General features: G+C 35.0%; 1 protein-coding gene across 1 annotated transcript; it reads right to left on the bottom strand.

Moving 5' to 3' along the window:
- Positions 1–16,585: 16,585 nt before the first annotated feature.
- Positions 16,586–17,359, bottom strand: LOC131643007 (uncharacterized). The gene is made up of 3 exons (XM_058913158.1): positions 17,199–17,359; positions 17,030–17,105; positions 16,586–16,963 (listed from the first exon to the last, which is right to left on the bottom strand). Exons 1-3 carry the CDS (start codon positions 17,357–17,359, stop codon positions 16,586–16,588), a joined length of 615 nt encoding a protein of 204 aa, XP_058769141.1.
- Positions 17,360–17,757: the final 398 nt, after the last annotated feature.

Here is a 17,757-nt window from a genome sequence, read left to right as displayed (position 1 = left end):
CAAGAACTTGGCAAGCAAACCCTTAACTCCACTCTTTGTTTCCCAATTGGACTTGATTTCTGATTTCCGCAGATGTAAAGCAGCAGCAATGACTTCAGGCTTTGGAATCCTTTCTAAACCAGTGAAAGGTAATTGATTTCGAACAGGCAATCCAATTAGTTCAGAGAATTCTTCCAAAGTGGGTACCAACTGGTAATCAGGAAAGGTAAAGCAATGATGTTCAGGGTCAAAGAACTGGAACAGGACCCGTATCATGTCTTCTTCAAATTTTGAGGTAACCAAATGGAGTAGGTGACCATGCCTTTCAGTGAATTGAACATTCCTGGGGAATTCTGACACTAAGTCTTTTAGTTCAGATGGTACCGTTGAGATGTTGATTCGGATGTAATCTTTGGTGGCGGGAGCCATTACCTGCAAAAACAAAGGTAAACTCTTTGATCCTTGAAGTGTCTGGTGCAAAAATGATATGCTTATGATGCAAACATGTGGCACACAAAAACAAATCAAACAATAGCCTTAGGTTTAAAGGCTTGCATGGAGCTGATAGGTGATACCCTCCCCACTGAAGTTGAGTTGGTTAAAACCTGTCCTAGAATAGTATTCGGGTTCTATGATCCTTGGAAGTAACATCTCAATACGGCGCTCGAGCGGCCGATCAAAATATTCCTCGAGGATAACTAACTTCGATCAATTTCAAAGCTAGCCACTTAAAAGGCCACAAGTCAAGTTCAACTAAAAAGGTTCTAAGACAAATTAGTGTTTAATGACATTTCGGAAGCCTAATATACTCCTTGATCGTTTTCAAGGGACATCAGTATAAACCAAAGTATCGCACTAATGATGACTACCAGATCAACCGTATCGGTACATGCCGTACAGTTTCCTTGGTCTATTGTCATATACTTAAGGTATCTCGAGATTCGGGTTAGAATCTTTCACACAAGCAAAATACCCAAACAAACCTTTGAAAAATAGAGCAATCAAGTCAATCAATTGAAAACATCGAAGTGATCTATTCTCTTAAGGTAACCCCTTTTGAAAACATTTTGTTTTTGAAAGTAAGTCCCCAGCAGAGTCGCCAGTTCTGTGGACCTCCGTTTTTTAATCCGGGCCATACCTCTGTTCTGTAGAGATACGTGAACTGACTCTTTTTTATCGCTTAATGCTTTCGCATTTTTGAAAATTCACAGAGTCGCCACCGACATTTTATTTTATCCAATTAAGGAAAGGTTTATAAAAGAAACAGAAAAAAGACCTTTAAGAAATTCTGGGTAAGGGGGTAGGTTATACAAAGGGAAGGTGTTAGCACCCTTTGTATCCATGGTTATCCATGGGCTCTTAAGTTTGCTTAGCTCACTTGTTTTTCGATCACTTTTCAATTGCTTTAGAATGCTCATATGTGGTTTCAAATACTTTTGTAAATTGAATTTTGTAATGATCCGTGTGCGGATGTATACAAAATGCTTGTTTATCTTTCGAAAGATGTTTTTGAAAAGAACGTTAACTTTGTAATAATCCGTGTTTGGATGTATACAAAGTATTGTCTTTTTTGGAAAGTTTTGAAAAAACAACAGTGTATGAGAATTTTGTTTGTTTTGATTTGAGCAAGCAAACTAGGAGGTCTACCCTGAGTTGTAAGGTCTTTATCCTATTTCCTTTAAAAATCTATCCTTTCACCGGATATAAACGCAAGGTTCGATTTTGTACTCAAAATAGTAGAATTTTGACTTTGATTTTGAAAAGAATGAGAAAGGGATTACCTTAAAAGGTGCAAGTGTGATTGTGATTGGATTCAGATATTTTATCTTTGAAGTTAGTGATCTAACGGTTCAATTTTATCTTTGACATACACGCAGTTTATATTTGCTGGAAATTAAAATGCGGAAATGTAAAGTGCGGAAAGTAAATCTACGCTATTACATCGATTGTGCAGGAAATGTAAACTAGCCTATTTACATGAACTTGACATCCTATACATTTATCTAGGAATTTAAATTGCAAGAAAAATAAAAGGCATGTTTTTGGATTTTTATGATTTATTTTCATTATAATTAATGCATGATTAATTAAATTAAAATGAAGAAAAAAGATGAAAATTGATTTAAACCTAGAAATTAAGTTTAAAATATGTACAAAATATTTGTTAAATAATTTTAAAACAAAACTAATTTTTTTGGAATTTTTGAAATTGATTTAAGTTAATTAAAACATAATTATGCAAATAATTATACAAATAATTAAAACTTAAAGAGTAAATTATTCAAAATATGTACAAAATTAGTTTATAATATATAAACAATATTTAACATAAAGAACAATTTTTTTTATGATTTTTTGATTGGTTAGAATAATTAAAAAGCAAATATATAAATATATACTAATTAATTATGCAAAATATTGAAATTATGAAGAAAAATAAAATATTTTTATTTCAGAAAATAATATATTATTTTAGAAGTCTAAAAATATTTTTTGTGTATTTTTTGGATTTTTAAAACTATTTTTAATTAATTTTGTAAAGAAATTAAAATAGAAATAAAAATAAAAAAGGATACTGATCAGGTGTGGTTAATCTGAGAGTCCATGGTATGAGGATTTATTCTGAGGCGTTGGATGGTTCATTAAATGAGATCAGATGGTCCAGAAATTGAGGCACGTGGTGATCAGTACACCTGCAAAGCACAGAATTAGAGGAAATTTTAAAAACACGCGCGCTGGCTGTCCAATGAGGTGGGGACACCTCATCATCTTCAACCTCTCGCTAGGGCCTTTTACAGCGCTTTTATGAAAGAGCGCTGTAATTGATGAGCTTCAGACCTGCAAAATAACGAATAGGGGTAAACCTAAAAATAAATTTGGCGCGACCCCTCCATTCAATTCGTCTGATCCATACGAACTCAATGGTACCACTTAGAACCTCTAATTTTGCCTATTTCAGAAAGCCCTAATTTTGAAACTATGAACCCTAAAATGGTAGTTTCGTGTATACGTATTTAAACTTCAATTAAGTTTCCAGAAATGATCTACACATCAAACCAAACTCAAATATATGTCTACATCTTGTTAAGCATGCGTGAATAACCAGATACGATTTGATTTAAGTTCGAACAAATTATGACCTGTATAGCTCGATTTAGTGAGCTTCAAGGCTTGTAATTGATTGGGATACGTTTATTGATGTTCAAAGATGATGTTTGAATGCTTGGTTTGAACTGAAACTAGTTAGAAACTAAAATTCGAATTTGAATTTTCTTTGAAATTTTTCAAGTGGTTACAAGTGTGTTATGAGCTAGGCTTTGTCTCTGAACTTGTCTCTCTTGTTACTGAAGTAAGCTAGCCTATTTATAAGCATTGAAGTGCTTAACATCTAAGCTAGAAAGCAATAAGTGCTTTTGCTAGAATCTTGACTTTTCCACATATGTAGCTTGGCCTTTAAGCCACTATGGCTTGATTTTCTTCTCTCCCTCTGCTGTACTTTGCTTTGAGACAGAGTTGAATGAGTCATATTGATGAGTCATGCTTGGAATACAAGCTATCCATTATCCTTTCATTCTTCCTTTTAATTTAATCTTAAAATAAGAAAAAATCAAGCAAAAATGAATGAAAAATGTTATGGGCTTAGTCTTGGTCGTGGGAGGCCCATAATAACATGGCAAAGATGTTTGAACCATGAAAACTTGGCCCCATTTGGAAAAAATGCATTTTTGAGCAATGTTGATTTTATGCATTTTCCAAAATTTAGCCAACTTTAACAAGGTGTAAATCCCTCAATTTTTGTCATATGAAGGAGATCTTGCACTTTTTGGAAACCTCAAAGAGTCCTCTAACCAATGTCTTTGGTCTCATGTCAAAATGATTTTTGATGCTCCTTGTGTGTCCTTTTGAAAAAAGTGTCTTTTTGTTGACTTTGAAAATGACCTGTAATGTCTTTGGTCATATTTTTCAAATGGTGAATGCAATGACCATGGGATCAATTGCATTTGAAAGATAATTGAATTTCCTTCAAAATGAGCTTTGGTTTGAATTTTTTGGATGAAGGATGAGAGAGTTATGATCAGTCAAAGTTGAGTTGACTTTTCAGGTAAAAACCCTAATTTTGAATCTTAGGGTTTTGTTGATTTTTGATCTTTCCTTGATGAATTATGATCATCCAATGATCAAATGATGAATCCTTTGACAAAATATGGACTTTGACAAAAATTTTCATTTTTGACTGTCTGTTGACTTTTTTGGTCAAACGGGTCGTCTGTTGACTGTTTGAGCTGCTGACGGTGCGTCTGAGTGAATTGAAGTTTGAAAATTTGTATGATGGTACTTTGAGATATATGGATGTGTATGAAATCCATTTGAGCTCTCAAAAACTTGTTTCTCCTGTAAAAACAAGAAAACCCTAGTCAGGGACTGTTTGTGTAGGAGACAGTTAAGCGTACCTGATTTTTGTGCAGTGTTGAGTCTCTGCTAATCGCGTGATATTCAGAAGACTTCTAGAACAAAAATCTTGGAATTTTGAATTGTGAAAGATTGATTTGATTGATGGTACAAAACACTGAGAATTGTACTGCCAGCAGTTTGGCTGTCAACTGATTGTCCAGGTATTGACGTAGCAGTTAGAGTGAAAAATCAACAGTCAAAGTTAATTTTCTTTTTTGTTGCTTTTGTTTTATGTTTTATGTGAAAAATGAAAGTTTATTTACATGACTTGTTAAAAACACAGACATAATAAATAACTAATATTTACTGTATGCGGGCAAAATTACCGATAATAACCCTGAAAATCATTTAATGCACAGAAAAATGAATATTTGACTGGCAGAAAACACATAAAATATTATCTGAGTAATTAAGCAATATTATGACAAATAGTACAATATTTAATACTGATAGTACAAATATTACATACTATATTGAACAGTACGACGAATAAACGGTACATTTAAGAAATAAGAAATACGGCAAATTTTAAGAATGACGATTGATAAGCCATGCTACAAATAGTAACATGTAGATGATTGGGAGCATAAGCATCCCAGGTCCACAGTGTTCTGGGCTATGTAGACAGAAGAAAGACATGATCACCGTAGCAATGGTGATGACCATAAGAAAACACGTTTCCCACCGCTTCGCCATTTTGTCGGGGAAGAAGAAAGGATGGATTATGAAGTGGAAATTTGAGAGATGAATTAGAATTTGATGTGAGATTTTATGGAAGAAAATGGGAGGTATTTATAGAATGGAAAGAAGGATAGAGACGTTGGGGAATGATGTGATTCCGTACAAAAGGAAAATTTGAGTGGAAGTAAGATTTGAAAGAAAGTGGAGATAGTGTTGGGAAAAAGAGAGATTTGATTTTTTGAAAAAGAGATTTGAAAAGATTTTTGAAAATAATGGAATATAGTACCAAAATTAGTGGGAAACAAAAGATAATAATAAACTACTTGTTACCAATACAGTCTGAGTTTCCTGATTCTGCGCCTGCAAAAAAAAAGATTTAACTCTGTACCAATTGTGTCAGTACTATTTATCTGTAAATAAATAAATAGCATGTGTGAAGTAATAAACAGTATTTGGCGTTTGCGTAAGAATAAATTCAACTGCAAGCCAAATTACTGTATAAGAAAAATTCTAAAAACTAAGTATTTCATATGTCAGGATATTTGTTGAAATAAAAATCCATGATTATATGAGACTCTTAATTTCCAGATTGGAGTTTTTCTTGAAAAAAGATGCGGGAAAATTTTGGAGTATAACAAGCTTCTTCAAGTCATGATACATCTTGGTAGCACCAGGATGAATACTCAATCCACTACGATGTCCTTCCTCAAGAATACTTCTTCTCAATTCGGCAACATTAGGAACACAAACACGGTTGCCAAACCTCATTATACCATTCTCGTCGATTATGAATTCACCTCTTTTACCTTGGTTAATCAGAGTCAACTTATCAACCAACTCTACATCAGTCTTCTGACCTTCTCGAATATCTTCAAGAATACCACTAGTCAGCTTCAACATACCCAATCTAACATTGTTAGGAGTGTCTTCGGATACTAAACTTAAATCTCTGAATTGTTCAATTAAGTTCAACTCCTTCACCATTAGCATAGACATATGCACGGACTTCCTACTCAAAGCATCGGCAACAACGTTTGCTTTACCCGGATGGTAATTCAGCCCAAAATCATAATCCTTGAGAAATTCTAACCATCTTCTCTGTCTCATATTTAGCTCTTTTTGATCAAAGAGATACTTCAGACTCTTGTGATCACTAAATACTTCAAACCTTGAACCATACAGATAATGCCTCCACAGCTTCAACACAAATACAATTGCTGCCAACTCTAAGTCGTAAGTCGGATAATTCTTCTCATGCACTTTGAGTTGTCTCGACGCATAAGCGACAACTTGTTGATTCTGCATTAGCACACCTCCTAATCCCATAAATGAAGCATCACAATACACAACAAAAGATTCCGCTGGATTCGGCAAAATCAAGATCGGCGCACTAGTCAACCGCCTCTTCAGCTCTTGGAATCCTTCTTCACATTTTGAATCCCAGATGAATGCTTGACCCTTCCTAGTCAACTTAGTTAACGATAATGCTAACTTTGAAAAACCTTCAATGAACTTCTTGCAATAACCCGCAAGACCAAGAAAACTACGGATTTCGGAAACTGACTTCGGAGCTTCCCACTGAGACACAGCTTCTACCTTTGTTGGGTCAACGACAATACCATCTTTAGAAATTATATGCCCAAGAAAGCTTACTTCACTTAACCAGAACTCACACTTTGACAGTTTCGCATAAAGTTTCTTTTCCTTCAATAGTTCTAATACCACTTTAAGATGCTCTGCATGTTCTTCTTCACTCTTAGAATATATTAGAATATCATCGATAAATACTACTACGAACTGGTTGAGATAGGGATGAAAGATCCTATTCATATATCCCATAAAAATACTAGGTGCATTAGTAACTCCAAATGGCATCACAGTATATTCGTAATGACCATACCTCGTTCTAAATGCAGTCTTCTGAATATCGTCTGTCTTCACCCGAATCTGATGATATCCTGACCTCAAGTCAATCTTACTGAACACGCACGCCCCAACCAGTTGATCCATTAGATCATCAATCCTCGGCAACAAATAATGATTTTTGATAGTAAATTTATTCAGCTGTCTATAATCCACACACAGCCTCATCGAGCCTTCTTTCTTCTTTACTAGTAATACCTGTGCACCCCACGGTGAAACACTAGGACGAATAAATTCCTTCTCAAGTAACTCTTCCAATTGACTCTTCAATTCAGCCAATTCAGATGCCGACATACGATAAGGTGTCATCGACACAGGACTAGTCCCAGGAATTAACTCAATAGCAAATTCCATTTCTCTCTTAGGTGGTAACTCTCTAACATCATCTGGAAAGACTTCGGGAAAGTCGCATACTACCGGTAATTCACTTCTCACCACCTTCCCTTTCACTTCCATAGATGCAATCAACATAAACACGGCAGCCCCGTCCTTAACTGCTTCATTTATCTGTCTAGCAGTCATCGCCAAACCTTCCACACTTTCATCTTCAGGGAAAATAACCGTCTTCGAGAAACAATTGATATGAACCCGATTGAATTGTAACCAATTCATTCCCAGAATAACATCGAGTTGCTCCAATGGAAGGCACACTAAATCCATTCCGAACTCTCTACCTAAAATATCAATTGGACAATTCAAACAAGCAAACGAAGTAGTCACTAAACCCGACGCAGGAGTGTCAATGATCATACTTCCATTAATATCAGATATTTCCAAGTTCAGTCGTTTAGCACAATCCAACGAAATAAACGAGTGAGTTGCTCCAGTATCTATAATTGCAATTAAAGGAGTGCCATTAATAAAACACGTACCTTTAATTAACCGATCTTCTGGAGTAGTCTCGGAACCAGATAAGGCGAACACCTTACCACCATCTTGATTCTTCCTTGGCTTAGGACACTTAGGACTAGTATGGCCCTCTTCTCTACAGTTGAAACAAGTTACAGTGTTTCCTTTGCACTCAATAGCAATGTGGCCTGCCTTTCCACACTTATAGCACTTCTTTTCTTCACTTTTGCACTCGTGAATGCGATGTCCAGGTTCTCCACACTTGAAGCACTTAATAGGGGCACCAGAGTCTCCCCCATTAGGCTTCTTCCAACCTCCAGCTTTCTGGTTACCTTTACCATATGGCTTACCACAATCCATATCCTTCTTCCCTTTCCTGTCGAACAACTCGCGAGAGTGTGATGACTTCAGCTTAATATTTTCCTCTTCAAAGATTCGGCTATAGTCAACCAAATCCACAAACCTGCGAATCCTCTGATATCTGATATCCTGTTTAATCTCGTCATGGAGATCATTCTCAAACTTAACACACTTCGAGAACTCGCTAGTCTCATCATTGTTGTAGTGGACATAATACTTTGCCAACTAAACAAACTTGGACGCATACTCCGGCACAGTCATGTTACCTTGCGTCAGCTCCAAAAATTCAATCTCTTTCCTGCCTCTAACATCCTCAGGAAAGTACCTCCGCAAGAACTCTCTTTTGAACACAGCCCAAGTAATTGCAACACCAGTAGCTTGCAGTTCATCCCTACTAGCCATCCACCAATCATCAGCTTCTTCAGACAGCATGTGAGTGCCATATCTCACCTTCAGATTTTCATCACAATCAATCACTCGGAAGATCCTTTCAATTTCCTTTAGCCACTTCTAAGCGCCTTCGGGATCATGAGTGCCTTTGAACAATAGAGAGTTGTTCCTCTGAAAACTGTTCAGCTGCCTGTCAGCACCAATTCCAACCGCATTGGCATTCCCTCCTAGCATACCAGCAATCATACCCAGAGCCTCAGCAATCGCGTCGTCATTTCTTCCTCCTCTTCCGAACATTGTTCTGCTAAATTTAAAACAATATTTATTAGAACAAGAAGTATCGATAGTGTCAACCTTACACTAATCGCATACGAGGGATTAACCGACACTAAGACTATGACTCAAACGACCGACTATGCTCTGATACCACTATTGTAACACCCTTCTAATACCCCGCATAAATATTAAACAATAATCAGAGTAAAACATGAAAAGGGCATTACAACTTCCATTAATCAAACAAATACCCATGTCATGCCATAAAAGAGAACGTTAAACCCAAATATTATTCAGATCATCATGTTAACACAGCAGAAATATCTTTAACATCTGAGCAATGCAACATCCAAAGTCATAGACTTAAAACGCCACCATAATAAAACACCCAAGTAAAAAGAGTTTAACAAGTAACTCTAAACAACGTCCCCAGTGTTACACGACCAGAGCATGACACGGACCCAACCGACTCTAATGAACTACTTGACGAGCTAATCCTCACCAAGTACAAGGGCTACTCCTCAATCTGAATAATAACAACAGTAAGGGTGAGTCTCATTCACATTTAACTAATGTTATAAGGTATAGATAATTAAATATCAAATCACATGTCATTCACCCAATTACAGTTACGATCAGATTCACAACCACACAATCAGTACAACAAACAAACAATCAACACATATTATAACATTAGACAATCTTCCATTCATGTTATAATAACACAAGTAGCCTAATGCAATGCAACTACATGCATGTGGTACTAAAATCTGGGATAACCCAACTCACCGATCCACCATCGTCAAGGATACGACAACACCCACTCACTAATTCCACACAATGGGAATTAGCTACAACTGATCCACCATCGTCAAGGATCAGCCACACAATGATTATGAATGCATGTATCAACCATAACATGCTCATCACCCACATAAATCAGCCAAATGTCATAATCATCAACTACAACAATCAATAGCCGCACACAATCATGTTATTTCTCAACCATAGTAAAACACATATTTTATACCAACAACACATGTATAACAAACACCAGTTACAACCACAACATCATAGCAGGTAGAATATTCATTAGTGTACCTGTAAGTATAAACCACCACAACCAACTAAAATCGAGTATTTTAAAATAATTTCTAGTCACGACTCGAAACATCATTTTATTATGTAAATTATTTGATTAGCTTCACTATGCTCGAAACGGCACCAAAATCCGGTTTACGGTTTAAAAGTTACACTTCTTTAAACCTTCCAAGAAAACATCTATCGTTACAGTACGCGGCGCCACACACAGTTCGCGGCGCGGAACGAATAGGAAGCACGCCTTCGCAGCACAAACAAAGGTTCATGGCGCGGAACGAATAGGAAGCACGCCTTCGCGGCGCAAACAAAGGTTTGCGGCGCGGAACGAGAAAGAACTACGCCTTCGCGGCGTAAACAAAGGTTCACGGCGCGTACTGAGTTCACCAATTTTTCCTGCACTTTCTGCCAAGAAGTTCGCGGCGCCAATCCCTGGACGCGGCGCGAACTGGCGATTTCCAGAACTCCGAATCGCCGAAAACAGCCTACGATTTCGCCCTTTTTCACCGAATCATTACCAAACCAATTCCATTTCAACCAGATTTCGCATACACTAAAACAACCACATATTATAACACATTTATAATACATTTCAACCATCCAATTAACACCATACATGATCAATTCAACATTATCAATCAATTCTCCCAAAACCTAACATTTGTACAACCTAAGCATAACTCGATTGACCTAAACAACATGAGCAATTCTATCCTACTACCTATAATCCCATTATAGAAGATAAGTGGAAGAGTCCCCCCTTACCTGAAGGTTGATTCTTCGCTCTTCCTCTTGTCGCACTTCTCTGCTCCTCTTCTCTTTTCAGGTGTTTCTCTTTTCCACAATTCCTTCTTCTTTTCTATTTTATGAAAATAAGCTTATCATTAGCAATGTGCTTCACAACTGACACCCCCTTTCTACTAAAAGCGACACTGGCCCATTAACCTCATCATTCCATTTTTCTCAATTAACTCCAATAATTCTAATATTGTAATCTAAAAATTAATTAAATTAAATAAAGAATTTTATGGGGAGTTACAAGATCTCCGTCCAACAATTTGATCCAGGGGAATTGTGAAATTGAAGGTTCCATTTTAACTACACTTTTTAATTCTGGGGCAACGCATTCATTCATATCCAAGGACTGCGTTGATCGATTGAAAATGATAGTAACTCCACTATCTTTTGACTTGGTAGTATCTGTAACACCCCTTTTATACCTCAAAATAAATAAGCATATAATCAGAGAATAAGCATGCATATAATTCAAAAGGGCGTCACATCGATGTTTTCAAAAACTAAAAGCTTTAAAAATCGACAACATTTATCCATAATACACAACACACCTGGTCATTTCAGATAACACCTAACATTTAATCATAATTCATCCAGAATATGCATTCACAGCGAAAAATACTAAAATACTCATGTATTCCATTAAATGATTCATGTCCCATACCATGATCATAACTCAATAACACTCTCAATATAAAATAAACCATAATCAGAATATTTGGCTTAAAACCTCTCAAACAACAAGTAGCCAAATAAACAGGTTCACAAGTTGTAACATAATACATAACCAAATAGAAACATGAGTTCAACACGCCTAGTCTACCCAGTGTTACATGACCAGAGCATTGACTCGCTACTTAATCATCAAACAAACTCGGAAGCTCTCTGACTAAATCTCGTACGAACTACTAATCGCCAGAACCTGCATGTCGCCAAACGAGGGCAACATTAAAACAGAAGGGTGAGAATACGAATCATTATGAAGAAAGTATAATAAGATACAATGATTCAATCAACAGTTATAGGAATTCATCACACTTATATAACCATGTAAATAATACTAACCAACATTTATTTCGCATGTTACAAGCATACATAAAAACTCAAGGAGTATAATATTAAATTCCAGTACTATATTCCCAAATAATACACATAACTATAATTATCACATAATCATATATTTTACCAAGCCATGTGTCCAAACATCACCAAATCCAATTATCACATCTCATGTACACATAACAACCACATAATGCATATACTCAAACATCACATAACCTCAATGTGACTCAATGCAAAACATGTGACTCAATGCATGTGGTACCCAATGTGGACCCAAAGTTCCACCGCATCCGATTCATATAGAATCTAGCCACGCTTCAGATCCGGACAAGATCGAAGCCACCAAATGTAAACATATAGTTTACCGCTTTCCGAATTCCCTCTAGAATCCAAGCCGCTTCTGATCCGGACAAGATCAAAGCCACTACGCATGTTTCCAATTAAGGATCAACGTAATCTACGTCTATTTCCATTGAAGGATCACCGTCTAATACCATGTGAACCCACAGTTTCACCGCTTCCACAATAAAGCTGACTATGCTATGAATGAATGTACAATTACCAACAAATTATGCAATTAAGATTATTTCATCAATCTTAACTTACCGCATACCAACAATAATTCAACTCTATGAATTATATACCAAATTGTACACAACATTCACAACACATTGATATCACTCCACATAACAAAAATAATATTCAATTACGATTCACAATATACAATTAACACTAGTAAATAATACTATCTCATGTTAATTCATATTTCCAAAATATAAGAATATACTTTCAAAAATCAAATATCAATTCATTAGTATTTAGCCAAGAATACAATTACGGTCAACTTTCTGAAATACCGTAAGTTACCGACAAACCAAGTAATCGATTTAATTTCAATTATATTCAAATCAATTAAACTCATTAAAATTAATTCGAATATGAATTTAGTCAACCCTATATTAATTTCAATTCATTTCTATTTCTATTCCATTTCCACTTTCTAGCATTCTATCACTCAAGACCATTTTTATTGAAAAGAATATCGCGCTAGCTTTCTAACACTCTGAGCGGTACTCAAAACGGATTTACGGTTTTAAAGTTATGAATTTGTAAAGTTTCAACGAGAATGTAAACACCGACATCATAAATTGACAACTCTAAACATATAAGAATAACTCATGTGAATTTAATTGACTAATGGTCTGACTCAAGTAATAATAAAACAACTCTAAAGAGTCAATACCTTCGATTTTAATTCTACAATTTATCAGATTTGACAATAAATAACTCAAAAACAACTTTGACAACCCTATTGACAACTCTAACAGAAGTGAACATAATTTAAAATTAGTCCAATAATCTAAATATTCATCTCTAACTCAAAACACCTAAAAATATATTAATAATATTAAGTTATTAATATTATTATTATACTAAAGACCTATGAATGTCTTAGTAACTTAATGTGAGTTCTTCTTGAAAATATAGTGTCCTACTCTACCAATTTATATATAATGCTAATAGTCATCTAAAACATGCCGCTACAGTGGGTGTATGAAAATCGTGATACATTTGAATCAATAATAATGTGGTACCAGTGTTGAATCAAGACCATATATATATATATATATATATATATATATATATATATATATATATATATATATATATATATATATATATATATATATATATATATATATATATATATATATATATATATATATATATACATATATATATATACTTTCATGTAATATCTCTCAAAATTATATATACCATAACTATACCTGCTACACACTTTAATATCAAAACCAGTATATAACAAGCAATATTATACATAATAAAACATATAATATATGTATTTGAAAAAAAGCCGCATGATATATGCATCCAAGCACAATCTAATGTATTTCAGGGCCAACAAAATTAACGATACAGACACATGTATTTGAAGAAAATTTATCATCAACACAATATATATGCATAAATTTTTCATCCAATTCATCAATCCAAACACAATTAAATTTAAGGATTTTACCCTAAACATATCAAAACCTAGAAATTGAAGAACAAATTCCCTAAATCATGTTAATTTACCCATTTACCGAATTATACTAACCCATAATAATAAGGATTCTCCTCCTTATCTCTTTAATTTTTTTCTTCAACCCTAGTTGCTCCTTGTTCTTCCCCTTTCCTCTTTCTTTTCCTCTTTTCTTTCTTTCTCCACTTCTCTCTCTATGTTATCCGTGAAAAGAAATAAAAGAATGAATAGAAATGTGGTACTCCCTCACCCTCTAACTCTTACTAACTATACACAATGTACCTAAATATAACATCTCCTATTTACTTTTAACATCAATAAATAAGCCCAATATAATATAATCTATTTATTATTTCTATTTTAGCTACTAAATTAAATAACACCAATAATTGAATAGACACAAATATACACACCTAGTTAATTAATATAATCAATTATTATACTATCTAACAATCAATTAATTAATTAACACACCAAATAAAGTCAAATAAAATAGTAAAATAAATACTTATAAAATCCTCTAATAACTCAATGTCTCATATTTCCGGTCAAATCTTAGCTACTCGGAAAATTCCCAAAACGCTAAATATTAACTCATTAATATTTCTAATACTAAAAAATATTAAATTATTTGATTAAATATTGATTCGCTATCCCAAACTAGTACCGACTAAATCGTCCCAAAACGCGAAAATTTCAATAAACATCAGAAATGACTAAATTAAGCAAATAATTATTAAAAACACCAAATAATATAATTACTAATACACTTAATAAAAATATTAATAAAAATCGGGATGTTACAACTCTCCCCCACTTAGAATATTTTCGTCCTCGAAAATTCAATCGACACAACCATTTCGACACCGAAACCACACTTACTCTCTCCCGATTCATACCAATACAAAACGTTCCACATATTCAACCATACAAGCTTCTAAGGATGCCAATACTCGAATGGAATACCATGCAAACACACCGTTCTCTCGATATTAAACTTAGCAAGTCTCTCCATCCGATAATCCATCATCACTAGAATAAAATAAGCGCATCTCGTCAACCTATCCACAATGACCCAAATTACTTCAATTACTCAATGTTCTCAGCAACCCGAAACAAAATCCATAGAGATACTATCTCACTTCCACTCGAATAGGATAACTGTTGCACCAACTAAACGGTTTCTGACAAGTCCAACTCAAATACACAATTCCGCTATATCTCTCTTCATACTTTACCACTAAACATTTTCCTTAAATCTTGATACATTTTAGTAGCATCATGATGTATACTCAAACTATTACGATGCCCTTCATAAGAAATTCTCTTTCTCAAATCTGAAACATCAGGAATACAAACTCGATCATGACTCCTCATGGCACTATTCTCATCAATCCGAAAGTTATTACCTTTTTCCTTGTTTCATCAATGTCATCTTGTCAACTAATTCTAAATCCAATTTTTGACTCTCTCTAACCTCGTCAAGAATACCACAAGTAAGCTTCAACATACCAAACTTAACACACGAAGACTTCGTCTCACAAACCAAACTCAAGTCTCTAAATTGTTCCAACATCTTTAATTCTCGAATCATTGACATAGACATATGCAATGATTTCCTACTCAATGCATTGGTTACTACATTCGCTTTTCCAGGATGGTAATTCAACCCAAAATCATAATCCTTCGAAATTCCACTCGCCTTGTTTTCCCATATTCAATTCTTGTAGTTACTACACACCTCAAATCTCGATCCAAGCAATAATGCCTCTAAAGTTTCAAAATAAACCCAATGACGGATAACATCCATTCATACATCGAATAATTCCTCTAATGAACTTTAAGTTGCCTTGAAGTATAACTACCACTTGTCGATATCTGCATCAACCCACCTCAGCTCGAAATCACAAACCTAAAGAAAATCTCTTCCTTTAACCAAAGCTCACATTCAGAAAAATTCGCATATAACCTCTTCTCTTTCAACAACGATAACACAATCCTTAATGTTCAGCATGTTCATCGTCCCTCTTAGAATCAAAACATCCTAAAAAAAAACATTACCTCATAGAACCTTATTTTCTTCTTACTCGACAAAACAGGCGCGACTCTATGACTATACACTCAGACAATTGAACCTCTTCTCAAACAACTCCTCAAATCGACTCTTCAACTTCTCCTTAGTCGCTTTACCCGTTACCAAGTTAGTAAGACAAGTCTATCTCGTCCAATACGATCTCGTCTTCTATCAACAATAGATTAAGGGTGATCAGTTCCACAATTTGTTAATAGTAGTCGATAACCATGATGGAACATAAACCTCCATTACTAAACTACAGTAGTGTTCCTTCAAAACTTGTAATCGAAATCACCTAAAGAACTAAGACCCAAAATCTCTCTTAATATTACAATTGCTTGCTTTATCTCTAAATAGTTCATACCAAGATTCTCATCAAATTGGTCTAACAGAAAACATACTAAATCAATTCCAAAATATCTACCAAAGATACTCAACGGATGATTCAAACACGCAAAAGAAGTAGAAATATAACTCATAGCAGGTGTATCAATAACCATACTTCTACGCATAACAGATAAAATAAGATCCAATCTCACAGCACATTCCAAGAAAATGAAAGAATATGTTGCACCATTATCAATAATAAAGCACGTACCTCAGATTAGCCTCTCCTTAGCAGTGGTCTCAACACCAGGCAATGCAAACGCTTTTCCTTCTGCTTGCTCTTTCTTTGGCTTATCATATTTGGAACTAATGTGACCTCGCTCACCACAATTGTAACAAGTCGCACTCGAACCAATTCTACACTTGTTTGCTTTGTGACCAATTTTTTTACACTTAAAACATGTCACATAATTCTTACCACAATCAACGGTACGATGACCCTCAATACCAAATCTAAAGCACTTAATTGGAGTAGAAGTTCCTCCCCCACTTAGCTTCTTGCCAACACCAGTTTGTTTCCTCTTTTCATCATACGGTTTCCCACTGGATTGTCCTCTTTCTCGTTTCAACTTTAGAAACTTCACTTCTTTCTTTCCACGCACATCTTTTGGAAAATAGTTTTCCAAAAATACATCATTGAAAAGAGTCCAACTAACTTCAATACCTTCCTCTTTAAATCTCTGCACAGTATCACTCCACCAATCCTCAACTCCTTTAGTCAACATGTGAGTACTAAACTGTACCTTCCGTACATCAGTACAACTTATGACTTGAAAGATATTCTAAATTTCTCTCAACCATGCTTGTGCTTTGTCCGGTCCATACCCTCCTTCAAAGATCGACGGATTGCACCTTCGGAAATCCCCCAAAGCACTGAACTCATCCTTTCCTCCATAATCGGCACTTTCTTGCGGCACTTGTCCAATCGCACCAGTCCACCTCGTTAATGCCTCAACATTACTGTCACCATTCCTTCCTACAACCATCGTCCTAAGACATCTAACAACCAAACAGACAAAACAGTATCGATTGTGTCAAATACACAAATCAAATACAACAGGGTTAGACAATATTAACAACTATTGACCAGCTGGTCGACCATGCTCTGATACCACTAATGTAACACCCCTTTTATACCTCAAAATAAATAAGCATATAATCAGATAATAAGCATGCATATAATTCAAAAGGGCGTCACATCGATGTTTTCAAAAACTAAAAGCTTTAAAAACCGACAACATTTATCCATAATGCACAACACACTTGGTCATTTCAGACAACACCTAAGATTTAATCATAATTCATCCAGAATATGCATTCACAGCGGAAAATACTAAAATACTCATGTATTCCATTAAATGATTCATGTCCCATATCATGATCA

This window comes from Vicia villosa, unplaced genomic scaffold, assembly GCF_029867415.1.
Source record: "Vicia villosa cultivar HV-30 ecotype Madison, WI unplaced genomic scaffold, Vvil1.0 ctg.006556F_1_1, whole genome shotgun sequence".
NCBI classification, from domain to species: domain Eukaryota; kingdom Viridiplantae; phylum Streptophyta; class Magnoliopsida; order Fabales; family Fabaceae; genus Vicia; species Vicia villosa.
This window is presented reverse-complemented; position numbering and strand designations above follow the sequence as displayed.